This window comes from Labrus bergylta, chromosome 12, assembly GCF_963930695.1.
Source record: "Labrus bergylta chromosome 12, fLabBer1.1, whole genome shotgun sequence".
NCBI classification, from domain to species: domain Eukaryota; kingdom Metazoa; phylum Chordata; class Actinopteri; order Labriformes; family Labridae; genus Labrus; species Labrus bergylta.
Window position 1 is genome coordinate 27097123 of NC_089206.1, and position 25868 is coordinate 27122990.

The following is a 25868-nucleotide window of genomic DNA, read 5'->3' on the forward strand; positions in this document are numbered from 1 at the left end:
GTAGACATGAAGAGGGAGCAAAAGGCAAAGGTATAATTTGTTCCTCACATTATCTCCAGGCAGTGTGTGGGCAACAATAGAAGAGGAACAAGAAAAAGTGAATAATGAGAAGAGGGGCATGATTCTTGTCACTTCCTTTGGGTGTGTGTGTGTGTGTGTGTGTGTGTGTGTGTGTGTGTGTGTGTGTGTGTGTGTGTGTGTGAAGAAGAAAAGCACAACAGATGTAAGAAGGCGAGAGTGGAGCAATACTTGAAACATTAACAACAGTAGAATAAAGAAAAGAAGCTAATCTTACCGGCGTGTGTGAACTGCAGTCTTGGTTGTGATGCTCTCCACGCCCCTGTTAAGGTGGCCCCGAGGTGGGCCAGCAGGACCGCTGTCACCGGCCAATACATCCTCCTCATGAGCACAGACACCGCGTCAGTTAAATTCTCCGCAACTCACAAGAGTCAATACAGCTTCTGTCAAAATCTCAGTGATTCATTCAGGTGATGTGCTGATACAAGTCCAAAGTGTTGCACTCTTTGAATCCAGTTTGAGTTCAAGTCCGAGTCACAAAGATGCTGAATACACTCATACAGTCCAAGTGAGTCAGGCTCCAAAGAGTCCAGGTCCTGAAAATAATTCAGCGCTCCTTGTAAGAGAGTAACAGAAGCACTCACACACACTTTACCGTCTGTGTGTTTGTGTGTTTCATATCTTTGTGTCTGTGTGTCTACAAGAGAGTGTGTGAGTATGTGTGTGTGTGTGTGTGTGTGGGCTTCAGAGATGGACGGGGAAATGTATTCCAGGAAAAAAAACTAAGACGTCTCTCCGCTGCTCCCTCGCAGCTTGACAGCTCTCTTCTGTTCTTTCTCTCGTCCCGCTCTTCTCCGCGTGTGACTACTCTCTCTCTCTCTCTCTCTCTCTCTCTCTCTCTCTCTCTCTCTCTCTCTCTCTCTCTCAGGGAGGCGGAGGAAGAAGGATTCCCAATCATTGTGGCCACCCTGCACACACCCGACTGCAGGCATGCACGCCTATTCAGGACTCCAGGAAAACTTAGTTAAAGTGGAAATGAGAGGGACAAAATCAACTTTCATCTGTATTCCCATTCCTCTCACTCTAATTTTCTCAGTTTCTCTCACTCACTTCCTCTCTAGCCCTCTTTTTCCCAATTGGCTTAATCTTCCAGCTATTTCTTTTCATTTCCTCTGATTAATAAAAAAAGCTAAAGAAAAAAAAGCAAAAGCAAACCATGATTATCAAGAGAATTCAATGAGCAACAAGTAGGAAAGTTTTTCTGTACATCTCTACAGGTAAACTTGAGTGCACAAATGCACATGTAGACATAACCGGTATGAAACAAATAAAGAGATCTGTAAAAAGTGTTTTAAAAGTTAAATCTAAACATCAGTTCTAAAAACACAAACCTGAGTCTCATCCTGAGTTTCTTCCCTCTCTCTCATTATTTCTTCCATTTCCACTCCCATCCCAAATGCAATCATTAAATCCCGGGTTCTCTTTCTTGTTCGGTTGTTTTCATTAAATAGACGCTCACTGGGGTTCGGCAGAGGCGGCGGCTGAATTTTTCACCAGCTCCAGTTCAATCACAGGCCAGCGGGGACAATTTATTCATTCCCCAAGATAAATAATTAATTTAGGTTGCGTGCAAATGAATAAGTATATATTCCCTCCGAAGATCTCAGATTCCTAAATGATTTATTCTCCACACTTGTTTGCTATTGAGTTTTTTCTTCTCTTAATATGAGCCAGAATTTGAAAGATATGAGGAGATATCCTATAATCTGGTATTAGCTAAAACCTTACATATTTTTAGTGGATAATTATTCATTGGATTTACAAGTCTGGTTTAGGATGGAAATTAAATATCATAATTGTTGTAAATCTCATGTTTTGAGTAGGGCCAGACCAAAAAGCGTTTTTTGGGGCTGATATCGATATTGATATTGGGGAGAGAAAAAATCTGATACCGATATATCGGTCGATATCTTTTCTTAGATCTATGCTCGATCTGTAGAGCTAGATTTAGAGATACACATTTATTGCATTGATCCCTTAAATGCAGTTATCAAAATACTTGTTGGAAAAATGTATAAAGAAGAAAAGATGGTCACTCAACTGGTAAGTAACTGCACATGTTCGTAGATCACAGCTTGACACTCTGCAGACTGATATTGCTTGTTGTAATCCATATAGCACCCTCTGCTGGTGACAGCCAGAAAGAGAACTACCAGTGTAATACAATTAAACTCAAATGAAATGCTATTTAACTGGTAAATACATCTAGTAATATCGGCACATATTTGCAATAAAATTAGCCGATACTGATAATCACTGGACATGCTAATATCGACCAATGTTATCGGCTGGCAAAATAATCGGTCAGGCTCTATTTTTTATTCAAATTGAACTGTAAACGCGGTTGGTGTCGTCTTGGTGAGTGCTTGGCCTCATGTACGGAGGATGTAGTCCTCCAAGCAGGCGGCTCGGATTCAAGCCTGAACAGTGGCTCCTTTCCCACATCATTCCCCACACTCTCTCTCTCTCGCTCTCTGTCCCTGATATCGGACTCTATCCACTGTCCTGTCTCTAAATAAAGGCATAAAAATCAACCTTTAAAATGCTGAAAGACTTTAGTTTTCACATTAAGATGGTGTGTTTTTGGCGCTAAATCTCATAAAGACGTTTTATTGTAACCATCCTTTTTGCCATTATCATAAACTTTATTATTATTACCACCATTCATTGTGTTGGTCTAAGTACCGGTCTTTCCCTTCTTACCTGTCATTGCTGTGGTGTTCCTCTTGTGGCCTAATACTGAATCCAGCATCACCTGTCAATAAAAACAGCATAGATATGTCCCATTTTGTTTTGAATATTGATGTTGATGACTTTCCTGTAGAGGGAACTATGTCTGATAATACCCTCACCACCACCCTCACCACCACCATCCCAGCTTAATATCAGTCTTTTTATTTCCATTCCACATGCTACCCCTTTACTTTATCTTTAATATAACTTGCGTATCGTATGTGAATGAGACAAAACTGTACATAAGTGATACTGGTATCAGCAGTGCCTGCTTACTGAACAACTTGTTTTTGACTGACTAAATGACATCAAGACAGATAGTGGATGATGAGGAATTCTCTTTAGTTAAATAAAAACAAACAAGATTTAATCGTGTTTGGGTCGATGTCTAATCGTGTCCGAGCTCCTCACCAGTTTAAGCATCAACAAAAGCAGCAACAATTGAAAACGGTCGAACCAACAAAAGATGATGCCAATTACTGAGCAGACCAAAGGTCTTTCAGGTCATCCTCACAGAACATACTTAAAAACCAATGGTGTCATCACTTTAACTCCATGTTCTGGAAAAGTCTTCCCTCTGATCCGAGGGGCTGTGGCTCAGTTGGTAGAGTTGTGGCCTCTCAACCAGAAAATCAAGGGTTTGATCCCCAGCTGGTCAACATGTCTGATGTGTCCTTGAGCAAGACTCTTAAATCTGAATTGTGCCTGCTGCTTCAGTGGTGTTGTATGAATGGGATTAGTTACTTCTGATGGATGATGCTACATAGTGACCACTACCATCAGTGTGTGAAAGGGTGTGAATGTGAATGTGGAGGTGTGACATATACACCACATGTCACACCTCCAGCAGGTGGAAGTTAAAGTCCATTTACCATTAAGTCCTGCTCTTGGTGTGAGGATCAAATTCAATGGCAAACCTATTTTCTCTTTCAGTTTCCCCGTGATTTTTTTCATACATCCACTCTTAACATATTTCCAAGTTAATTTTCAGAACCTTTCTGCTTTCTTGTTGGCTCTTTGTTATTTCATTTTATTACAATATATATATATATATATATATATATATATATATATATATATAGATATATGTATATATCTATATATATAGATATATGTATATATCTTGTATGTGTTATTTAAGGCAGATTTGACCATCTGCATTGACTCAAAACTTTCAGTCTGGTCTATTGGTTTCTTAATGTGCTATATAAAGTAAACTTGACTTATCACTGCCAACACTTACCACCCATGCCAGTTCTCGTGCAAATTTGAAACAAAATGGAAACATAAAAAGTATCACTAAATCCTGAACAACAGAACTTCAAGATACTGATGTTCTTTAAGAATATTCCTGTCTCCTTTCTTGTTTGAATTCTGCTTATTAAGAACATTTGAAGTGTAACGGTTACAAGTTCGATGGTTTGGCATTTTGCAATCATTCTTCTGCATTAGGAAAGCATACAAAAATGGAAGTGACTGTCATCACTTGGACATGTGAGTCAATGAGTCAAAACTGATTTACAAGCTAAGGGCTGCAATAGAATCAGTAGCTGTGTAAGAAACCATCATGACCTATACCACACAGCTAAACATAAATGTTTACCAGTTAGCCTTTCACAAGTACTAAAATAGAAGCAGAATGTCCTGAGGTGGTACAGATCAATGGCCCACAGAACAAAAAGGGATCCATGTTGCTTGGTTGCCTCTTGCATTACATTCAAAGGGCAAACAATGGAGAAGTCAGGCAGCCATTGATGAAACTCAGTTTTGTCACTTTCTGCTCCAGAAACACAACTGACTTACAACCTTCCAAAGTGTCCTTTAGAAAGGATAATTAGAAGGTCCTCGCCAATCTTACCAAATAAGTTGCTTGTTAATTACACTTCGTGACCTCCCTGCTGACTTAAACAAAAAAGCCTCTGATTTCTCTTGACAAGTGACGTCAATTAGTCAATTAGTGTCTGGGCTCTGTCTGCTCTGATCATTAATGCCATCAGATCTTACCGCTGCTATTGTCTGCAAAACCACATAGACACACACAATTACACCCATTTACTCCTGCACATACCCAGTCTTCCATGGATTGAGTGAGAATAGAGCATTTAATGAGCACACATTGTCACTTTGTTGTTCAGTTTGATTGGATTCATGAGATTCAGGTCCCCTTTTTCGGCTGACATGGACCCTAATGTCACTAATTCACATTGCAAATCGTACAACCAAAAGTCAATGAGCACCTGTCCATCCCACCTATATGATGAGGGTTGTACACATTGCGTTCTAAAACAACTGATACCAATTTAGAAATCTTCCCCCATTAGCAGCAACTTGGAGGGCATCTATGGCAATTTGTGCCGGTTCAATCAAAAGAGCAATTGTGTGGTCAAGCACTTAGTTAGATCAGAAAGCCGCCAAAAGACTTACTGATTCCTTTAAATGGCATTTAATGGGGTTGTGATCAGGGCTCTTCAAATGCCAAGCTTTGTGCACAGAAGCATAGTCATGCTTGCAAAGCAAAGGGCCTTCATCAAACTGCTGCCACAAAGTTGGATTGTATCTTGTAGAATAATTCATAATGAATGCACTTTCTTTTTTTTCTTTTTTTGGGGCTTTTTGTGCCTTTATTCAAGAGATAGGACAGTGGATAGAGTTGGAAATCAGGAAGAGGGAGAGAGTGGGGAATGACATACGGGAAAGGAGCCACAGGCTGGATTTGAACCTGGGTCGCCTGCTTTGAGGACTACAGCCTCCATACATGGGGCGCGTGCACTAACCACTGCACCACCAGCCCCACTTTTGTTACACTTTTAGAAATTCTCCTCACATCTCAACATTTCAAGAAATGAAATGCTCTGGAAAAAGGAAATCAAATGTTGTGTCTGTTGCTGAAGGACTGTAATAAATCCGTCCTGTCTGCCTAAAGGCACTAAAAAAAAAAGACCACCTGCTGCTGAGTAAATAAGCAGCTCCCTTTACACCAGTCAGACGGAATTCTTCAACATGGTGATGAAGCATGTATGTGTTAGAGACACACATCATGTGCACACAACATATGCAGGTGCTGGGAAATGAAAAAAGAATGAAATGTAGCACCACATGAACAGTCTGTGAGCAGATTACCTCCATGAGACACTTTGAACTTTTTAGTGAGAGATGCAACAGATGATGGATGATTTGAGATATCAGCTTTAATAGTTGTTGGCCTTGCTCTGAGTTTTATGCCCTAGCACTATGTGGATAGGTTGTTGTAACCTTGTAGGGAGCTTCCACTTCACAATACCATTAACCACAGACGATTTAGTAAGGCCAAGATTTTAAGAACTGATTTAATGGTGCCAAAGGTGGCATACTATCACAGAGCAATGTGTGAAGTCACTGAGCTCTTTACACCCCATCCTAAATCGAATCCTTGTCCATGGAGATGTCCTGGATTTTATGCACATAGTAAACTTTATATGGCAGGACTGAGGTGGCTGAACGTAATGACTGATAGATGGGCCTGTGGTGATTTGGGCACATCATGACTTAAATGGTAGTAAAAACTTTCCTATGTGATATGCAGCCCAAAGCTGTTTCAATTCAGCTGTTTAAAGGTATTGGCTCCTCACCTTTCATTTTCCAACTAGGGGCTTTAAAATGGCCTGAAATAAAAGGTTTCTTCACACAGGTAGGACTTTATTGCCACCTTACGTTTCTTCCCGCAGTTGGGTGTCTCTTGTTCGAAAAACACTGAAATCACGTGAGATTTGTATACAAATTATAATGTTTTCTTAAACAGCACAAAAGGACCAAACCTCGCTTACAAGATACTCTGAAAACTAACCGTGATAGCGTCAATGAAGAGAGGAAGCCCAGATAAATTCTCATAAGCCCAAGTAGGATGTATTGACGACTTTATACCACTAGAGGTCAGTGCGAGATTGCAAATTCAGTAGGCCATAGCCAACTGGACATGAAAAATGGGGATTATTTATTTTCTGTATGATAATGAATATGCTTTTAATACGTTTAAAACATAAATAAACCCAGTACAGAACGCTATTAAATGTTGAAGTGTATTCAAACTGTCACACAATTGTAGACTAATTAGGTTTTCAGCAAAACAATCACCCAAATCTAGCCAGTATAATATTAGTTTGTGGGTCTTAGTGACTATATTGCGCGTACATTTGAATTAATATGTCATTCTCTTCCATGGTCAGTGCAACTTTTGTAACTAAAATTAGGCCTATAGGCTTAGAGTAATACTTCGGTGGCGTAAATTGCTAAATCAATTAATTTAGGCATGTGCATTGCGTTGAAGAATTGATTATTATTATAATGCTTTATTCTTATTAGACTTCTTGAGAAGTTTGAATGATTTTTTTTTTTTTTTTACACATGTGTTGGGGTTTATGCCGGGGTGGAGTAGGTAATAGGAAGGGAGTGGGTCTGACCGTCCTGCGCGCTCCCGCCATGATGTGTTGGAACCTTTTGTATGGGGGCGCGGCTGTCGGGAACGCGCTTAGTGCCAAACTGTATGGCTAGCCAGTAGGCTACGTTTACAATAAAATAAGAACATTACGCCTAAAGTTATCAAAGTTTGGAAGCTTAATGGCATGTGTTTATTCTGTTAACGCGGGGGAACACAACTCAGTAACTTTGAGTTTTGAAGGGGGAGGGGGAATGTGTCATGTTGAAAGCCTCTAACCTTGTCCCACCAGAAACAGACTGATGGGTAATTGGGCGTCGTGTTTCGGTTCGAAAAAGCTAAAAATAAAACTAAGGTAAACAACTGAATAGGTGGGTGTACGGATGACTCACAATCACGGGGCAATCCTTGTCACGGCCAAAGTCATAGCAAAATATTACACATCAGACAGGGGCAGGGCAGTCGGTCCAACCACTCCAAAGCTCCAAAGTCATCATCAAAGATCGTCTATTTCAAAAATCAGTCTATGAGCAGTTGGCTTTTTACAGAGTTACCTCTCGCTGTGCCCTAAATGCAGTTAACCAGCATACAGACAGTAGCTACAGTAGACCTGAGGGCCAGTTTTATTTTCTTCCAAGCGTCTAATCACAAATGATCAAGTCTTACATCAAAGTTGTGTAGGCCTATAAATTATCAACACACATTAAGTAATTATAAAATAGTCTTTAAAGGCCCACTCTTCTGAAACAATATCAGCAATATCTCCTCTCTCCTCTGAAAAAAGAAATGTAACAATTCTTATGGAAAAATGTTTGTAAGCCTATGTAGCCTATGCTTTTAGTGTCCCTCCAGCACAGGGCTTTTATCCAAACCATGATTCTACTCACTTTTGTTTGAGACCAATGTTAAATGTATAATGAGGATAAAAGTCTTATTTTAAACACCACTTTGATCATTTGTTATAATGTACTTTGTCACACCATATGTTTACCAATGGTGGATTTTTTTCTCTAAAACTGGGATCACACATCAGCTCTCACAACTTTGACAACTGCAACTTTGTGGGCTTGTTGATGTCTTGCAAGTTGATGTCAGTTCCTTAAAGAATGCTGTAAACAAAAACGTGTCATTTTAACACCATGCAACACACTAACTGTAAGAAGCAATGTTAATGTACTGGCCTAATTCTGGTTATAATATGCCTAACAAAAGCAGGAGCTAATACAAATGGTCTACTTTTGTAAGTGATCTAAATTTTATTATATATTTTAATAATATGGTGCTGCTTTGGGACATCACAGTTGTTGGTAAAAGGTACAGTTATAGGCTATGTCTAGAGGTAAAAAAAAACAACTGGATCAGTATGTTTTCTGGATCCCTCTGATCTTGCCATGTAAGGGTTTTTTTCACAAACTGGTCAAAATTCAATGAAGTTTACTTGAAATAAGATCCCATGTGACAGAAGGTTGAGTAATTGTATTCTAGGTCTCCCATAAAAAAATAGAATTCATTTTGGTGGGAATACAAAGGCCTTACCCAACAAAAAAAAAATCTTGAATTAACCTTTGGAGATGGCCACATTTATACTGAGTGGGAAAAGTAGACAAACATTTGGTCAGGCTATGTCATAGAAATTCAGGCCCCTTGTAGGAGCTACCTTTGAAGCGGGGACAGACTCGTCACCTTTCATGACCTTTAACTTCAAAGTATCTGAACCGATCTGAACCAAACAGACCAGGCAGACTATGCAAAGAAACACGGCTTACAAGTGCAGACAACCAGAGGGAATGACCATAGCTTACCTATGGCAGAATATAGCAATGGAGTATAATGTAAAAAAATAAAATAGGTTATACGAAACCAAAAAAGTGATTGTTATTGTTTTTATTGCCTGTCCATTAATGTTGATATATATTGCCACCTTTTAAAAAGCTGTTTATGTTTACAATTCCAGCTAGCAAATTCAAAATAGCCTATGAGACTGTTGAAAAACACAAAGACTGTTTCTTCAAACTGAAAATGTGGTACTCTTAAAAGGCGGGAGAGTGAGATGTCTGTCTTCCTATCCTCGTCCCTTCCTCTCCTGCTCGCTGCCTGTTTCACTTCAGTCGATAGGCTCTTGTTTAACTCGCTCCCCTTTCTCATGTCGCTCCCTCCCATTGGACAACTCCCATCCTCTTCCTCTCTTCCCATTGGACGGGGCGGGCGGGCGATGAGCTCATATTGGTTAAATATAGTGGGCTCGCGAGGGGCTAAAAATAGCTAGGTATATAAAGGCGGCGGTTCAGCTGCGCTGGGCGCTACTTCGCTCCGGCCGGCAGCCGGAGGAGCAGAAAGAGAGGCGGAGAAAGAAGGCAGGCTCGCTACCCGCAGCAGCAGCAGCAGCCTCCCTCTTGCTCATTCCTCTAGAAGTGTTGCACCAGAGGCGGCGATGTGTCTTACATTATTGCCCGGCCACCAGTTTTGGGTGGAGGAGGCAGTGACGAGCTTCCTTCCTTCCTTTTGCACTCTGGTTTCGTTCTGAGTGTCTCCAGAGAGCACAGTCATTTCCCCTAGCTGAGCATTGAAGTTGCAATGGGCAGATGAAGTAATGTTTTTTTTAACAACCTATAGTAATGAACTTGTACCCTGTGATGTTTCTGTAACAAAGGTGGCAAATGTTAAGACGTATAGGCTATTTTTGCCACCAGCTGTGGACAGATATGTATCTAGTCTGTTTGTTGTAACGTTTCTACACCCTTTTAATGTAGCTTTGTCCAAGTGAAGCAGTGTGGGGGACAACAGCAGACGCATTAAGCCAACATGTTGGGTTCAAGTGATCAATAAAAGGGCTGTATATACCCGTCACTTCCAAAGAGCATTCTATGTAACATGGAAGAAAAATGCATGCAATGAGCTAGGAGGCCAGTAGACTGACACTGATCTAGCTGATGGTCTAGTATTTTACAGGAAAGGTAAAACATGCTCTGCTTTCACAAGGTGTCATTTTCAGTCAGGAAATCACAAGCTGACTTTGTGTTTCCTCTCTCATCCACCCACAGTACCTTTTATAAGCCACTATTAGAGGCCAATTCCTCCCACCATCCATCCTTCCATTTTCTATAGCCTACCTACTTATCCCCCCTTCTCCTCCTCTTATCATACTGCCCAAAGGTCACTCTGTGCACAGCTCTGATGTAATAAGGTGGAAACTAGAGTTTGACCTGTGATCTGAGTGGTAAGCAATGGAAACAATGCCAACTGGAAAGCTGGAAAATGTATAGGCTTGAAGTTGTACGATCTTGAGATCTTCACTTTAGAAAATTAAAGTGCCCCTGATTATTTGTTTTTATTTTGAATAGCCAAACTACTATATCTCTTAGTTTACATTTTATCCAAAATTGTACTTTACCTGTCTTTGTTAACCCTACAGTTTTATGTTGGTAGTTTTTTTCTCTCCTTATATCAAATATATTGTCTTAAATTGGATGTTTTATTTTTTTTCTGTTATTTTGTCCTTCCCATGGATCCAATATGTTGACAGTTGTATTCAGTCCTTTCTTTCTCTGTTAAAAAAAACTGCATTAAAGGACATCAATGTTGAATTGGGTAGAATATCCTCCTTTTGTCCCATTTGGTCCAATCTGTCAAAAAACAACTGTGACTTCATTATGCCAGTCTGATTGAAAAACTTTAGATCTGTGCTGCATGTAGAGCATTGAAGCTTGTTTTATAGGAAAATGATAAATGAATGCTCTGTATAATCATCATCCTGCTCCTACATTCATCCGTTTTTATTCCTAGGTTTCCACTCCTCCGCACTGGCTTACACAACTAGTCTTTTTATCTGTTGGTTATAGAGCAACCATACACTTGCAGCTTCTCCATACTCCAGCATCATCCCACACATGCTGAATTCACCTCACCCCAACATCCCACTCACTCTGTTCCCTCTGCAGCATGCAGAGGCCTCACAGCAAGGCTGCTGGCTTCTCTCTTTGTGCTTTCTGCCTTTCAACCTGCAATCCTCCCAGTAAAAGTATTATACCTTTGTTTAAATGTAACTTTATAACAATAGAAATATGAGTTCTCTCTCTCTCTTTTCAAAGTGATACTACAGAAGTTGCAAGATAACATGACACATTTAGTTTCCATTTATCTTATGTGTGAACCTCTTGTTTTAAGTTTGTGATATAACTATTGAAACACTTGTAGGACAGTAAAACAAAACATACTTACCTAACAAACCATGGAAATTAGCAAAGGGAACATAACACAAGCTAACATTTGCTAGCCACTGGCTACTGGCCAGAAGCAGCAAAACCTCTTGAATATGGAGGAATGAATAATAGTGACCATGTCTTATTATTAACTACTTAATTACTTCCTGTTACAGTGTCAGTTTATTATAAATATGCAGTTTTGGGGTTTTTTTTACCTTCAAAATCATCTCTTACACTTAGTGATATTGTGGGTGTGGATGACTCTGTGAACCATTCCTCATGTTGTCTACTGGGCCTTATGATTGGATGACTCTGGATGGACTCTCATCCAATCAAAAAGGGGACTTTTATGGTCCAAATAATAATCGGTGGAAAATCTCCATACGGCCTGTTTGAGCACAGTTACTGAAAGTGGAGCAGACCAAAGATGGAGATGATGGACTTTTCTAATAAATGGATTGTTTGTAGACAGACTAGGGACACATATTAGTTCTAGATAAACATTAAGTGCATATTGCATAATGTCACCTTTAATGGTAAACACAAGTTTGGAGGGAATTTGATGATGTCAAATGTCTTCTTCCTTCTCCTTGCATGTTTTTTTAACACACTTCCATGTTATGTATCATTTGTCAGTCAATGTGGTATTTATATCACATCTCTTGTAGACTGAAATAAATGTAGTGACCAGTTAATTAAAAAAAACCTGTATCTATTACTCCATTCAGACTTCACAATGAAGAGCAGCTGAGTGTTATAGAAAGTAATTTATTACACAAACCAAAGCTAGTTTACAAATACAGTTTCCAGTCCTGTGCGTGTGTATAGTCTAGTATGAACAAACCCACATTTCATATTTACAGACTTTGCATACAGCTTTGTTTTCCTGTTCCTTGGTTTACATCACTGCTTCAGCATCCACAAATCCGGATTTAAAAATACAATAAAAAGTAGAAATAAGAATGATTTGTACAGAATAAGGAGACATACATTGATTTTTTCTTTTTTTGTCTTTTGTTTGTGTTTAAAACAAACAGCAAAAGAGCCAGCACATGTGGTCCTAGCGATGCTCTACACAGGCAGCCGAGAGGCCAGCCTTTCTCCTGACTGCCCAACAACAGCATTTGGCAGTGATGATTGACAGGTCGTTACACCCCAGAGAAAATCATCAGGAAACTTCGGTTAAAGCACATGAGAATAAACGAAAGCCACACATAAGCAGTCTCCTATCGTCCACCTCCTATTTTAAATACTGATAGACAACATATTTATGACGTTTCTCTTTTAAAAATCAGGAAATAAAGTTTAAAAACATCACAAAACTGGGTTTCTGGAACAGGCTCCTCCCAGTAGGCCAGGGAGAAAAACAGGAGGGTGCACTGTCGAGAGAGTCCCTGAACCTGGCAGCGTAACACTGAAGGGTCAGAGAGGGCTGAATGTTCCCAAATATAGCCCGTCGCTCTCATTATTTTTATAACGGAAAGACCTAGAAATGAAACTTTTCCATTATACAGCAGGTAGTTAATTGTCACTATGCTGGTAACTGAAGACTATTGCCATGTTTTACCCTCAAAATTTAACCGGCTGTCCAACCTGCCCATTCCTGTATTTCCATGCACATGATTCTGTATAAAAGGTCATGCCGTATGTGTCAGGTTTGTCTTTTTGAGATAAACTGTTCATGCAGGTGGCAGATACCAACAGTAAACCAATAAAGGCTGACGAGCATGGTGGATAACAAGTTCCATCTCAGGCACATTTTTTTCCACTCATAATCATATTTTACATTTGACCTTTATAAAAGAAACGGTTCTGTAATACAGATATCAGCGGTTGGAGCGCATATAAAAACAATTCTCTCCTCTCCTTGTTCTTCATCCTGGTCTAAAGCCTGGGGGGAGATGAGCATCAGCAGTCAGCTATGTGGAAGTGGAAGGGATGGCAGCTGAGCCAGGGCAGAGGTTGCTCTGGTTGTACTCTGCAGGGGAGGAAGCTACCTTTGTCATTCAGAGGGACCACAGTTATCCTGCCACTAATACAATTCAACTAACATTTGTAAAGTAGACAAACCAACAATGCTGCTCTCTGGGAAAAAAAGTTACAGTTACAGTGCATACTACAACACTGCTCAGGTACTGCATGTTCAAAGCAGCAACTGGACTACAGGTGGTGGTGAGAGCCAGTTTATAATTACAGATGAGATCATGATGCTCACAAAGAAGTTTCACTTATAAACATGCAGTGATAGCCAAATGTTGGTTTCAAACAACCAGGTAACTTTGCCTGTGTTTGTCACAGTGAGTCTGTAAGCATGGGATTAGCCACAGTGACAGACTAAGCTGGACACGTGAGCATGGAGCTCCACTCTCCTCAGATAATAAGATACAAATGGTCTGAGCACGTGACGGCATGTGACCATTAATTTAACAACGTAGATCAAACAACTGTGTCAGTACAAACTTTCTTGTCTTGAAAGTATATTCTTTTTTTTTTTGGTCCATGAAATAATTGCAACACGTGCTTCAAGCACCATTTAAAGAAGCAGTTGACTGATTGAGTAGATTGTGGATTTGTCTACTTTATTGGCTGTTAAAATAACCTGTCCTGGTAACTACAGCATTAAACATTAGCTGAAAGTGCACAACTATCTAATCTGCCCTGATTTGATGAGTACAGTCCCATAATGGTCACAACAAACACCACAGCACATCATCCCTCAGATCCCTTCAACTGTCCAACTCTACAAGACATAGCCCTAAATCCAGGTAGGCACACCTGGAGATAAATAGCACACTGGTGGCTGTTTAAGGTGGTACTTATTTACTGTGCTGTCTGGTTGCAACTCCCATGTGTCAAATAATCTAAACCTGTTTGTTGTAAGCACTGACACTCAGTCACTGTAATCCCACAATTCACCAATAATCACTTCTATATGTCAGCTAGAATTTTAGACAGGACTGGGATCTCCCAATTATCTTAATCAGTAAGTGGTTTGTTCAGAAGACAAAATGTACCAGCGTTTGGCTGGTGGCTGGTACAACCTCCCCACCTTATTGGTAAACCCACCGTTAAAGTGTCCAACGGTTTGCAGCGATAGTCATTTAATGTGCTCCTTCCTGCCCGCCCCCAAAAAATCCCCCCACCCATCCATCTCCATCATAGCTTCCCGAATTCAAGTCCCAGGGTAAATTCAGTCCAACAAACCGCCACTTTACAGCGGTAGTCATGAACTGCACTTTTTTTTCTTCCCTTCCCTCTCTCTCCCGTTTAGTTTTCCCCCAGTCCCTCCCGAGCCCTAGCCCCCGGGTACAGAAGCCCAAGGGGGTAACAGTCCAAATGTGTATGCCATTTTACAGCAGTACACACTTATTGCTCTTCTTGCCTCGGCGGGCCTGCAGTGCCGCCCTGGTGGCCATCTCGAACACCTCCCGCACGCCATCCTTTGTCTTTGCAGAGCACTCCATGTAACCGAATGCTGCAATGCGGTTGGCCATGTCTCTGCCTTCCTCTGGTTTTACTGGCTCCTATTGGATAAAGAGAAAACCAAAAACTTTGTTAAGAAATACATTCAGTGTAGCTCTGAATATTTAAAGTCTAGAATGACAGCTATGACCTTTACTAATAAAACTAAGTGACCTGTAGTCTGGTCATTAATTATAGATTTAGTTAAGATGGGGAGGTGCATGAAATATTGGATTGTTTTACCATGATGTGGTATTTTAGTAATAATCTGAGCTAAATTGACGGGCATTCTTTGGTTATTTTGACATGATGAACACATACATGCAATATGCACGTAATACACCTTGGCTTAGACCTCTCTATCCTTCATTGGAATCTATCTATTTAGTTGTCCTAAATAAAACTTTGATTCAATAGTTAATTCAGACAAGCAGAGGAAGTTTTAGTTACCTGCTTCATTTTGGCCAGCTCTCTGCGTGTGTGTTCATCGTTACGCAGGTCTTTCTTGTTTCCTACCAGGATGATGGGAACGTTGGGACAGAAGTGTTTGACCTCTGGGGTCCACTTCTCTGGAATGTTTTCTGTGAAGGAAATTAAGAACAGAGAGATTAATGATCATTGGAAAACCATATTCAATCAAGTAAGTGTGTGCATGTCTGAGCTTATTGTGGTTGTCAAACTTTGATTTGCTAAAGGTGGGTATTTTGGAACTAAAATGTCACCACTGTATGGTGCAATAATACACAGTGCTTATTCAAATAATGAAGATTGTAACGTTTTAAAATCGTTAGTACCAAAAAATACTGAAGTTTCAAACATTTTGACATTAGTGCTTAAGCATCCTTTCCAAGACAATGGGTTTGTTATGTATTATTGTGCCTCTCCGTGTCTCAAGAACTGTAAAATCCAGAATTTAAATCACACCTGTATATAAGAAAAAAGGTCGAAAATTTCCACCTGTGTGACGATTGTGTTCAACAAGGTCCACAACATGCAGTTTGTGTATCTATCTATCTATATGTGTCTGCATTTTATACCTGTATATTGGACGCACCGGTGTTTAAGACGCAGACCGGTTTTTAGATGAAAAAATAGACATTAAAAGTGCATCTTACACACCGGATTTTACAGTAAGGGGAAATCATGAAAAGCTAATAACGGAGAAAAATCATCTCCCAACCTCCTTAAAAAGCAGGTAATATTTCATCTGGCTACAATTAAGAAAAAGAACCCGTGAAAAACTTGCACCAAAGCTATCCGATTGGACAGCAATGACCTTTACCTTTAAATGAGTTTGCAGAGTTAAATCAAAGAATGCCAGCATAATGTTGAGACGAACATTTTCAAAGCTATTTAATTTAAAATGTTAGGCACTGCAGAGATAATTCTGTGCCTGAACAAAAGAAAAAGCACAAGGAAGCGCTTCTATATCTCCACCAAGCATCATGTGATAAAGTCTTACATGGTCAGCAAAAACACTGCTTTAAACAGAAATGTGATGTCTGAGGAATACTAAAACACAGACTTAAGTATAACAGCCTTTGTTTTATTGGACTTGTGACTTCCTTTCATTCAGTTCTCTTTAACTACCTGCAGCTTTTATCGCCTTGTTTAATGAAAAGCAATTTCTATGATCAAGGAATAGCAGTTAATAATAATTATGAGCATGACTTGTTGTTTTACGGAGTGTGTGTTGGTGTGCATGCACAGATGAAAACATTTCCTGTACAAGTGGTATGAAGAGTCATAGCAGGATGAAGACACAATCTACAGAGCCTAGAAATAACAGATATATTCTGTGTTTTTCAGTTTTTATAGACGAGACAGTGATGTTGTATTTCAAGTCATGCGTAAATGTTTGTTGGTGTGTGCATGTCCATCTGTTGGTGTATCTGTCATACAATGTGAATGTGTTTTTTTACTCACCCAAGCTGTCTGGGCTGTCTATGGAGAAGCACATGAGGATGACATCAGTGTCTGGATAGGAGAGAGGTCTCAGCCTGTCATAGTCTTCCTGACCCGCAGTATCCCATAGAGCCAACTCCACCTGACACATGCACGTTGTGGTTATAGAGGGCAGGGAGAAGGACGAAGGAGTGTGGAGAAAGAAATAAAGAGAAGTTAATACGCCATGTCCATTTCATGTTGACGCCTCCAATGAGATAATAAATACTGATGGCAGCAGACCTTGTTCCTGCCAAGAATTATAAAAAGGGACTGATTTATTTAGTTCCTCTTTCCATGGAAAGAAATCAGTGCATCATCAAAATGATGAAAAAGACGAGTAAGTGGAGAGAAAATAAAACATTAATGAATGTTAGACGGACTTAATTAAGGCCTTACATGCTCATTTATACCACCTTCAAAAAATATGAAAAATACACAGAACAACTGCTGCTATTATTCTCTTTGTTTAATTGTTCAAACCTCATTTTAAATGCATCAAATAATTACAGAGACATATAATTGTGGATAGACGTTTATATCTGCCAGCTGACAACCAGCTTCAAAGTCATCTGAGTGGAAATATCCTTTTGTTGCCATGATGGTGGAATAAAGTACACCTCTGGTGTTAACTTCCTGGTGTTAAATTGACAACAGACAAAAAAATAACAGATACTAATTCAGTATTTTTTCTTTAAAATAAATAATCTGGTACATAAAACCCTAAACCAAAACGTAACAATCCTAGATGAAACAATGAATGAGGTGACTAAAAAGCTAAATAGGGAAAGGAAACCAGATCAAGACACTTCTGAAAAGTGTGACACCTGACAAGAGGCAGCTTGAGTCCTCCTCAGCAACACACAGGGCTGGAAATCAACCAGCCAATAAAGACTCTAGGTCCCAAAACCCTATCAACCCATTATAAGGTCATGAGGGTTTATGATTGATGAGATGGGCAGGGTGCTGTAGTTATCCAGAGTGGCACCAATAAGAAACCTGCCAGTCATGAGAAGCCTAACTCCACAACAGAGCTAATTCTTTTCAGGATATAACCCGTGCCCGTGTACTGATATTACATCTAACAATGACTAGATCCTCGTCAGCTGTGAGAAAGCAAATTGGTTATCAGGAGCAACACAGACTATATGAAGGTCTGTGACTAAGCTCCATCGAGGCAGTCTGTAGAAAAGAAACAGGCTTAGCAGATGACTGCTGCAATGTGAGGGAAGAAGTGAAAATGGAGCAGTACAGTTTTATCAACACTTGCTCACTTGGCCCTGAAGGTAGAATTAGAGCGTTGAGCATGATTAAGCACCCAGGGAACAAAATTAGCCCTGATACCAGCACATAAACCACTTCAGAGACTCAAGAGGTGGAGATGTGTTGTGACAGTTACAAAACCAGAGAGCATTACTAAAAAGTTTTTTTAAATTGCCGAGCTTTGTTGGTACTGTTTTTTGTGTATCTGTTGTTTGTTATATCTTTTAAATTAGCTTAGGCTATAAATGCTGTAGTGAGTGGTAACGGTTTACTTTTTCCATACTTATCCTCAAATAAACATGAACAAAAAGGCTGCAGATTCTCAATGGTCTCTGTGTTTTTACTGATCATATCTTGTATAATTTTATAATTCATTTAGATGATTTAGTTCTCATCTGTACATTTACTCAGCAAGCAAAATAGCCATTCAACAAGGTGACACCACAGGTTTCAATGTGACTCAGATTTGAAGATTAAAGATAAGAGTCAGTAGCTTTATAAAAAAAAGAAAAAAAAAAGAGAAAAATAAGTAGACTTATACAAAGCATTACTTATGATCCTCAATACATGTGTGGTGGTGAATGTGTCTGCAGAGACCTTGTATTTTGATGTTTGGTGGACAAAGGATGTTTTTGAGCGGGAGCTGGTGTGCTTCCCCCAGCCAATAACAGCGCGCAGGTGAGTGTAAGAGTGGATACAATTCAGCAGTTGGACGAAATTCAAAATGTGGACTTAACGGCAAAGAAGAGAAACTATTTTCACAGTGAGGCTGAGAACCGAGTGGAAAAACTTGTATAAGGAGGGTGAACCTTGTGTTGGCTTTAACCCACAGGTGCATAGCTGACTGTCTTTCTGTTGGAAAGGCAGGTGCTTAACACCAGTGGTAAGTTTGTGCGAGTGTGCGGTAGCTTGCAGTGTAGATACAAGCAGCAGGCCTAAACTTACACACTATGTTCTGCATTGAGTATGCACTTCTGGGGGACGATGAGCCCAGAAGGAGGGGCCAAGTTTGAATGTTGTGTTTAGAAATTGCAATGAGCAATGCTACTGACTCCACCTTTACATGGAAAAGACAGATATAAGTGATAGAGAACCGGTTCAATGGTCTCACCTGTTTGGAATCCACCTCTATGTCAGCAACATAGTTCTCAAACACGGTGGGGACATAGACCTCAGGGAACTGGTCCTTGCTGAAGACAATCAGAAGACAGGTCTTCCCACAAGCTCCATCCCCCACTATCACCAGCTTCTTACGGATGGCTGCCATCCCTGAAAGACACAGAGGAAGAGGATATGGTTATGATCAAGGAGCCACATGAAAAAACAGTGGAATCAGATGTAAAACTTGTAAAGTAGAGATTTGACTTCTAGAGCACAGATTTGTAGTCAACAGGGAAAATACACCATAACCTATCCTGTCTCCAAGTATAGTATTAGTGCTAGTTACCACCACAACCCATTTTACATTCAACTTCTAGCATTAAGAGAAGAGATACGATGTGTGACAATTGTGGCATAAAAGCAATAGTATTTTATTAGTGCTGCATCTTACAACACTTTAATTGACACACTGAGGTTTAGAGCCTCTCGGGGGAGTTGTGAAATTATTAATGTAATCTGTAGTCTTGCAAACTTTTAGAAAAAGGGGTCCACAACAAGAGTAGGAAAATGGAAATGGAAGCGTAAATGGAAACCAGCAATCTGCAAGTACTTGCATACATGCAGATGTGAGGACGGCATTTAAGACATTAGCGGCCAGGATGTAACATTTAGCTGGGGTTCCAGTAATATGTGACTGTGAACAGTGTGTTAGTGTGAGAAAAACTTGCCCAACAGAGTGGGAAGCTGAGCCAAATGAGTATCTTGTAATTCTTTGAGAGCAGCTTGGATTACTCCATATTGGGAAATTATATTCTATTGACAGTGGGAACAAAAATAGGAACTAGGTGCAAGTGTCTGGGAGTTTCTATTCAATTTGACCGGCAACTTCTAGAATATTTTAATTTGTTGGTTTATAATTTATTGAAAACAAACAAAATAACATTGACGCATTGATCAACTGTGATCAAAACAGGAAATCAGCAATTTCCCTATACACAAAGGGAAGGGTGTCAGAAAGGTTCCAGTTGTAGGGTTTGGAAAAAAGCAAAGGCACAACCACTTCATTGATCAAATAGATTTCAAACAGAAGCACTGTGGCTGCCCCGGCGACAGAACTTATCATGCCAACACAGTACATTTACTATGTTTCTTAATGTACAAGTACAGCAGGAGATAACATAAGAGTGTAATAACTCGACCCATGAAGGGTTATTTCCTCCCATATGTGAGAAGGTACAACACTGTGACATTTCTTTCCACCCTGCCATCTCCATTAAAGGACTCAGCTGGAGGTGTGTTGAAGCGCTAACTCTCTGTCACCTTCTTCTGTTCCTTATGAATCCATCTAATCTGTGGTTTCTGTCTGTAGTAATTCTAAAGTGTTATCACTGCACTAAAATGGCCCTTACAAAACTACATTTCTCATGTTATTTTGTCCTCCTGACCAGAGATCTGGGATTATAGGGATATTATAAAATAATGTGATTGTGTGCATAGTACTTATAAACAAATTTAATGTGATGCTAAAATATATTTCTGCCTTACATAGGCCTTGTAAGAATGTGTTCTGGCCCAAAACAGTCCCTTTTCCTTCCCCTCAAGTCTTTTGCTGTTTTTGTCCACACTGCAGTTTGTGTACAACTTGCATTTTCAGCAACTGTAAACTGTGTACAAGTTTCTGGCAGCAAGTCCAGCCCTTTTCCGGGCCATTTTAAACAGCACAGCGCATTTCCATGTTAACAGGTTTACTCACAAGATACCTGCCCTGACGCAAATCAGTGACACGAATACACACAAAAGTATTCCTCGCAATTTAGCCCCTAGCCTTGTTAGTCGCTGACCCCGAAATGCACTGAAGCAGTGTGAGGTGCAGCATGTATCCTATAAATGGTAGATGAATACTCTAAGTAGGACAGCAGTGTCAAAAAAGATGAAACCATTCCCTTCGTGACTTGAGGAAAAAGAATAGACAAAATCGGGGGCAGCTGTAGCCTAGAGGTGGGTGGCTCGAGAAATGTGTGAAATGTTTGACCAGCAGGTTAAATTGGTAAATAGCAACTTGCTCTATTTGAACTACAAATGTTGCCATAGTACTTATCGGCACAATATTTAACCCACTAATTGTAATGGTTTTGATGACGGTAATAATAATAGAATTTCTAGATATCAATGTTGGTATCAGACTTTAAATCTTTAAGTTGGTATTCAAGCCTTTTCAATTTAACTGGGGCATAAGTAAGACAAAACACAACAAGGAGTGGCACAAAATACACAAACAAAAGGCAGAACAACAGGAAAATCTCCATTAGCAGAGGAGACTGTTGTGTCTGAGCTCTAAACCAATTGAACTTCCAAAGACCGGTTGACATATTACAATGGAAACACAGCACACACTGATTGTTGCAGTAATCTCATAATGATTAGGCAAGGGTTGATCATTTTTGACTAATCAAACTGACCCTGGATAAACCCCCACTGTTTCACTGCCCTTCAGAACCAAACACACAACAACCACTTTGACTCATGTGGCTATGACGTGTGTAGTAACGTGTGAAGCACGGCAATTCGACGACTTTACATAGAACAAGGGTTTTAAAACAAAACTACCTAACAATTATAAAAAAAAATATGAACCAGTGCTCATCTGTTTGTATTGTATTTTATTGTAGCTGAGGGCCACATGAAAATTATTTTTTTCAGATTTCATTTAAATTTTCCCACATTTCACAACGCTGCTGTAACAGATAACATCAGAGGGAAGCTCAAGGCAGGCATTAGATATGCAAGCTACAGCTAAATATTTAGTTTCCACCATAGATATGACATTAACCAAACCATAGATAAATTATACATATGCCTTTTACCAAACCATCCACAGTCCTAGAAAACATTTTTTTTTTCATGTTTTGTGTCTACGAAGAGTTGAATGATGCATAAATCAGGTTTGTTGCTGATCTGACTGCAAGCAGGCGCAATATCGCTGTTCAAAAAGCAGGTTTTAAAGGGCACATATTATACTGCTTTTCAACAAGTTTAAATGACCTTCAGAGATCCCCAAATATATCTATGACATTTCTGGCTAAAAATGTATTTTATCAGAAGTTTCTTGGACTATAGCTTTAAATGCAAGTGAGCTGTGTCTGATCACACCCCTCTCTGGAAGGGGATGTGGCTGTTTTCTCACACCGCTGAGTGTGGGAACCCCTAGCAATGTTATCATGTCTTATTGTTATGCTCCAGGATTAAGTCATGTTAACGCTGCAAATCTGAGCAACTGTTTTCATTTCAAAGCTCCCCTATTGATGAGAAAGTACACAGACAATGGATACGGAAATTCATGCACAATGAGCCATATCATGAGTAAAAGTAAAAAACAACATATTTAATAACCAGTTAGCAATTTAGCCACTTCCTAGATAACATTTATGTTTGGGAGTCACTTATACGATAGGAAAGGCGTTTATAAATTCTAAATGTTCATTTAGAGATAAATAATAGAGCCGAGGGTAAAACTTGATTCCTATTTGGGTATTCAATTTATCAATTAGTCTTCACAGTTTCATCGTGTTTTGTTAAAATCCTAAATACTTCTCTAAAATCCAGATATTTTTCAGAGGACTAACTCATAACTGGAACTATGTGGACATGGCTCCAACTGGTTGGTTCTGTAAGACATTCTTCTGGCAAAAAAATGTTGGTGACAGATGAACTTCCCTAATCAATTATAATCCTGGCTGGAAAAGGCTACACGTGCACATCTCTGCCATCCTGCATGCTAGCCAACAAAAAAAAAAAACATGGAATGAAATGTAGAGAAGGACAAACAACGGATAAGGAGAAAGACAGGATAATCCTCATAGGATCAAATTAACAGAGACGCTCCTGTGATTAAGACGTGCAAGAATGTTTGATTCGCACTTCACACACAGTGAATGTACACCCTTTAGAACAACTGCTGTTCATTGACAAACCCTCTTCATTATGCAGCTTCTCAAATTAATAACCATGACATTAAAAAAAAGAAAAGCAGTGTTTGATAATTGCTTTATCAAATGCGTCCCTTTGGGCTTGTTCAGAACCAATCAAACAGCAGGCCTGCCACTCCAACCCACCCAAACAATGTGCCCAAACAATAAAGACGATAAAGTGTTGACTTGAACACTTTTCTTTCTGTATGGTTTCCTTGAATGACACAGTTGTAGATGTATCATTAAAATGGTTACTGTGTGCTAGATGATTCATCAGCCTGGCCTTTAGAAAACCCCACACAGGCAACCGTTGTATCTAAAAGGCTGTCTGTGTCTATGCCAGGAAATACCCCATGCAGCCTTCAGCGTGGAAATTTAGCCCCGGCTTATGGATGGTTGACTGACTGGCTGATGAATATTTCAATTTCTGACAAAAACATGGTAGGTGTTCTTCTTTTGACACCCCACATGCTCTTCATGCGAACATGGACCCTAATACCGGTTGGCTTCATGTGATATTCAGACTAACCTACATGTTGAGCATGACCGTATACAAAATGTGCTCTATGCAGGAACAAGTCAGAGATCTTAGATTCAGAGACAACCAGATCAATCATATTGGTAACAAGGCACTGACTGTTCTGACCTTCAGACAAATTGCCACAGGGAACAAATCTAACCACTTGTGTACTAATTAAGGGTAACGCTAAAGCCTCAATGAACAGATACCATATTAAGCAACAGTCATTTCATAATCCACTTGTTTTAAATCTCAGTTGTTATATCGAATACAAAAGTGTATTGGTTACATATGGTTGCTATTACGAGCAACTTCTGCACAGAAAACCGCAGATAATAGAAACTGCTGACATTAGAAATTATCCATTTGGAGAAAGCAGACAGTGGAGGGCTGGGACTAAATGTAATTAAACCTTCAACAGAATTTAAAGAGACTCACATTCAGTAAATTAACCTAAATTGCTCACTGGATAGCTACCATGTAGCCATGTGTGTATAATGAAGAAATCAATGACCATTTGGAAGATGTCTTTTGTCGAGATTCATCAACTGCTCATTAAATCTAGTGGCTGTCAGTCACTGTTACCTCCAGCTTTTACAGCGCAGGAGAGAATATATTTTTACTTTCCAGCTTCAAGGGTGACGGACAATTTGTACAACATGTAATAAAGCCTTGCTCCACCCTCCCCTGCCCTAGGTGCTGCAAGAGGAGCTCTGGTATCTTGTGGTGCACCACACACAAGGAATATAACAAAATTATTAAAGACCGTTACTGAAAGATTTCACTGAGCCGCCTATCATATATTATGAATAGAGTTCCGTCTTAGAGTTTCAGCAGTTCATTTATAGCTTATTTAACAAATTATTTCCATAGAGAATACAGTTCATGTTTGTGAGGGGACAAAAAGAAGAAATGTGATCTGCCAGCTTGACAATCATGTACAAGAATTGATTACAAATGACCAACTCCACTCAGAATAGTGCAGTAAAATCAATTGCAGTTTTTACTTACAATAAAACGCCAGGTTATAAGTATTACACTATTTACCCCACAGCCCTTGTTGGTCAAATATTTTGAACATATACTGGGTTTTTTTAGAAAAGTGGCTAGTGTTAAGTGTGGTCTACTGGCCAACAAGGTAGGGGCGAAGAAGAAGTAGTTGTGGCTGTACGAGCTCCCAGTGTAAAGTCAAACATTGTTTTCAAAACCGGCTTGCCACTGGGTGGGTCACCAGAAAGATGGCGTCACCACAGAGGCAACAGATGGCTAGTGTGTCCGCAGTGGAAGAATGGGTGGGTGGCCCAATAGCAAACTAAAACCCAGGCCACACATATAAGTATGACTTAGTCAAGCTATAAAAAAAAAAAAAGCATTTTAGTAAAGGGTTAAAATGCCCCTACACATTCAGAAAGTGTGCTCTGTGATCACTGATATCTTCTAAAAACACACCCAAAAGTAGAGTTATCCCGTTTCAAAAGTACATTAGTTGTTTTGATCCTTATAGAGTTAAACATGTCTACGTAAAATCCACTAGTTTCAAGAGAAAGATATTCAAGAAGTGTCGCTGGGGAAGCCGCCTGCTCGGTGAGTCAAGAAAACAGTCTCATTGTTTGACTATGGACGGATCACAAACGTTAATCCAGGCCAATTTTGCAGTCTAGTTTTTAAGATAGTACCAAGTTTACTAACAGCCCACCATGTAGTTTGGCTGAGCTGTTTCGGCCATATGATTCCCTGCAGTAATAATAAATAACTAACCAGCACAACGGACTGGCAACTTGCGGAAGCAGCGCAGAAATTGAGATCGGTTAGGAGAAAAAAAAGCTAACTTAGCATGCCGTTAGCCTACCTCGCTAGCCCTTAGCTTCGATACCAGGGCCTCTCGAAGCTTTTTGGTAACTTTTAAAATCATAATATCCGCGTATAAACTGAAAGAAAATACAAACGAAGTACTACGTCGCAGTGTTGTGGTATTTGAGAAAGTAGTTTACCTTCAGTTTATGTCGAAAGAGTCGGATTTTTCAGTGTTTCCCGGAGTAGACCAGTCGAGTCGCTCGTTGTTACCTCCCGTCTCTCTCTCGAACTGATACAATGAATTACTTCACGGGAGCGCGCAGCCAGTGCCTGTAGTTTTTACATGGGGGGAGGGGTGGCGGACACGAGCATGAGAGCCACACCTGCGCGGG

The 25868-nt window shown here is 39.8% G+C and overlaps 2 protein-coding genes across 3 annotated transcripts in view; both read right to left on the reverse strand.

The window, feature by feature from the left end:
* The window catches only part of sema3h (sema domain, immunoglobulin domain (Ig), short basic domain, secreted, (semaphorin) 3H), a 64759-nt gene extending 63872 nt beyond the window's left edge, over positions 1–887 (reverse strand). For both annotated transcript variants that reach the window (XM_065961323.1, XM_065961322.1), the window contains exon 1: positions 296–887. In XM_065961323.1, the coding sequence (XP_065817395.1) occupies positions 296–404 (109 nt within the window). In that variant the 5' untranslated portion in view covers positions 405–887. The remainder of the gene's footprint in view (positions 1–295) is intronic.
* An 11289-nt stretch (positions 888–12176) lies between these two features.
* Positions 12177–25815, reverse strand: rhoab (ras homolog gene family, member Ab). Its single transcript, XM_020646549.3, has 5 exons — positions 25674–25815; positions 19205–19362; positions 16813–16933; positions 15337–15467; positions 12177–14948 (listed from the first exon to the last, which is right to left on the reverse strand). The coding sequence occupies exons 2-5, from the start codon at positions 19358–19360 to the stop codon at positions 14775–14777; spliced, it is 582 nt and encodes a 193-aa protein (XP_020502205.1). The 5' UTR covers positions 19361–19362; positions 25674–25815; the 3' UTR covers positions 12177–14774.
* Between the last annotated feature and the right edge of the window lie 53 nt (positions 25816–25868).